The sequence below is a fragment of the Halichoerus grypus genome, chromosome 3 (genome assembly GCF_964656455.1).
Source record: "Halichoerus grypus chromosome 3, mHalGry1.hap1.1, whole genome shotgun sequence".
NCBI lineage: Eukaryota > Metazoa > Chordata > Mammalia > Carnivora > Phocidae > Halichoerus > Halichoerus grypus.
In genome coordinates this window covers 76418036-76421120 of record NC_135714.1, presented here as the reverse complement: position 1 = coordinate 76421120, position 3085 = coordinate 76418036, and the positions used below count along the sequence as shown (strand labels likewise).

The 3085-nt window shown below is 57.3% G+C and overlaps 1 protein-coding gene across 1 annotated transcript; it reads right to left on the bottom strand.

Moving 5' to 3' along the window:
* Positions 1–400: 400 nt before the first annotated feature.
* Positions 401–1465, bottom strand: ATOH1 (atonal bHLH transcription factor 1). Its single transcript, XM_036082894.2, has one exon. The coding sequence runs from the start codon at positions 1463–1465 to the stop codon at positions 401–403; it is 1065 nt and encodes a 354-aa protein (XP_035938787.1).
* Positions 1466–3085: the final 1620 nt, after the last annotated feature.

Here is a 3085-nt window from a genome sequence, read left to right as displayed (position 1 = left end):
GATGAATGCCCAGGGCATAAAATAAATTAAAACACAAACCAGCGACAGAGAAGAAAATGCGACGTTTTAGCAGCGTATTGGCAGCAGGGAACTAGAGTAATGATGCCATATTTGGGTACATAGAATTATACCTTATCTAGCTACGGGGGGAGAAGGTGGGAGGAAAGAACAGAACTTCAACAACAAGTTTTCATCACTATGGACCATAGGAAGTTTGAAATAGCGGCGGCTTTTGCAAGCCATCAAATATAGCTGCCATGTGAAGCCAAGTCGTTGCTAAACAACGACAATCGCAGAGCAAAAATTAAAAGGGTGCGGGGATCTTTAACCGCGGGGCTTCCCGCGCATTGGGCAAGGGCGGTTTAGTTTCTGTCTCAGTTTTCAGGTTTCTGTCACCTTCCTAACTTGCCTCATCTGAGTCACTGTAATGGGAATGGGGGGAAAACTCCCCGTCGCTTCTGTGGGACCGGGGCGAAGTTTTGCTACTTTCTTCCTGCACCGGCTGCAGGATGCCCCCGGGCAGGGAAGGCGACAGGTTCTTTTGCGCCATCATCGCCGTCAGGGCGCTGTCCTCGAAAGTCGAGAAGTGCAGAGCGTCCAGCTGCACCGAGTATCCTCCCGCGGAGGCTGGGGCCGAAAAGCGAGTCCGGCAACTTCCAGGCGGCGTCGGCCGCTGGCCCCCTCCCGAGGCTGGCTGGGCCCCCGCTGCGGTCGCGGTGCCCGCGCTGCCTTCGTAGGGGGCGGCGGCGCGAAGGTGGTGATGGTCGCTCTTGCAGGATGCTGGCGGCGGTGGCGGTTGCTCCCCGCCGCTGGGCGTTTGTAGCAGCTCGGACAAGGCGTTGATGTAGATCTGGGCCATCTGCAGGGTCTCGTATTTGGACAGCTTCTTGTCGTTGTTGAAGGACGGGATAACGTTGCGCAGCTGGTCGAAGGCGTGGTTCAGCCCGTGCATCCTGCGTCGCTCCCTGGCGTTGGCCGCCAGGCGCCTTTGCTTCTGCACCCCGTTCACCTGTTTGCTGGAAGGGGCGCGCTGGCGGCTGCAGCCCAGCTCGTCCACTACCACCCCGCCTTTCAGCTTGCACAGCTGTTCCCGCACTTTCACTGGCCCAGGACTCTTGCTGCTGCTACCGCCGCCGCCGCCGCTCCTCCTCACCAGCTCCCCCCGGCCGTCCGCCTCCTCCCGGGGCGCCGCAGCCTCAGAGGCACCCAGCTCGGGGGAATGCAGCAAGTACTGGGCGGCGCGTGCCGTGCAGATGCCCTGCAAAGTAGGAGCCAGCCAGGCGCGTGGGTCGGTGCCGTCCAGGAGGGACAGCTCGGCCGGGTAGACGGGATGCTCTCTCGTCTGCAGGGTCGCAGGTGGCTGTGGCGGCGGCGGCTGCGGCAGGGGGTGAGGCTGGGGATGGCGATGGTGGTCTCCCAACTCCTTCACTTCAGCCCACTCCTCTGCGTGCAGCAGGCGGGACATTGCACCTCAGAGGCTCGGAGGCGCAGAGTCAGATGAGGTACTGGCAAACCAGCTCAACTACAACAAAAACCCTTCCTGGGTCTCTACTGCAATGTCTTATTTTTTTTTCTCCTCGACCCTCCCCCACCCACACGGAGATCACACACCAGGTCGCGTGCAACGAAGCTTCTCCGGTTGCTGAAGGCGCTGCGCCCCTTTAAAAAGCGGCACGCGCCAGTGTGTCTCCCCCCCTCCCCCCACCCCCCGCTCCTCTCCCAGCCCCCTCCTCGCGCCGGTCGCGTGTCTGCTCAGCCAATGGAGGGCGCCGGCAGGCGCGTGCGAGCAGCCAATCAAAGAGTTTTTACACCCGGAGAAAAGTTCCTGCGTACTGAAGACTCAAGCGCCCGCTCAATGTCCACCCGCCCTCCCCCGCGCCACTTCGTCTATGCTCTTTTAAGTTAGTCAAATTCATATGTTAATTGAGGGTTGTAATTCGACTCCAGTGTTGTGTCACCGCGCCAGCCGCGGGGTGCGTGAGCGGATGCGGAGCGCACTCTTGGCTGGAACCTGAGCGGGGCTGGACGCGCCTGGCTCTGGGAGGGCACTCCCGGCGGGGAAAAACCCGCCTGCCCTTTGCTGCCTCCAAGCCCGGATCGCAGCTCTCACCATTTGTGCCCAAACGTGTAAAATCTCTCATGTATGGCATACATATATGTATATATAAATCTTTCATAATACATGTTCATAGATATGTAATTGCATAGTTATATAATTGCTAGGTGAGACCCACTATTTAAAATCAATGTTAGAATGAAAAACAACAACAACAACAAAAAACCCGTAACTGTCTCAGAATACATTTCTTAACTTTCATATCTCGCTCCAAATCGACTTTATGTAATCTAGTCAAGTTGTGGTACAGTGATAGAATGCACTAAATTTCAGATCCCCCAGTCCTCTCAGTGCCCTTTTCCCAGCACCCCGGCCAACTAGGATTGTAATCTGCAGGAAACTCTCTTGCTGAGTGTTGTAAGACGGGGATATTTTACACTTTCAACACCCACAGTAGGACTCCTTACGAAATGCGGAGCCAGGGGAGAGTGCCCAAAGAAAAATGAAAGGCGCCTCCGTTCCCTGCAATTCTGAACCTTTTCAAGGTACAGAATCCCAGAGTTACCTACCCTTCTGCTTCAGGAGCCCTGGGTTTAATAGGGCGCGTGGCTTCTCCGGCAAACACCCAGAAAACCACAGCCTAACTCACTCCATGCCCCCCCCCCCCCGCTTAGTTCGGGGTGCTTTCCCCAGCATCCCCTATTCCCACCCCCACGATCACCACAGCCAGCCAGAGAGCCAAAACCCGGGAGGTCTTGGCGAAGCTGGGGCGCAGTCGCTCAGGTGAGCTTCTTGCTCCCGCCCCTTAGCCCAGGCCTCTTGAATTCACAACAAAAAGCCAATCAGAAACGCCCTGGCCCGGGGACCGCCCTGGCTTGTGTCGCTACACCTCGGGGCGCTTTCCTGCACTGTCCGTGGGGCGCAGGAGTGGGACGCAACCGGCGGGTGCTAGTGCTGCTTTCTACGTTAGCGGTGGAAGGGGGTTTCTTCCTCTAGAAGAGATGGTGAAAAGAAAAGCCAGAAGAGAGA

Bases quoted from the DNA above. Each gene is read 5' to 3' on its own strand.
- ATOH1 (XM_036082894.2), bottom strand. From the start codon at position 1,465: ATGTCCCGCCTGCTGCACGCAGAGGAGTGGGCTGAAGTGAAGGAGTTG.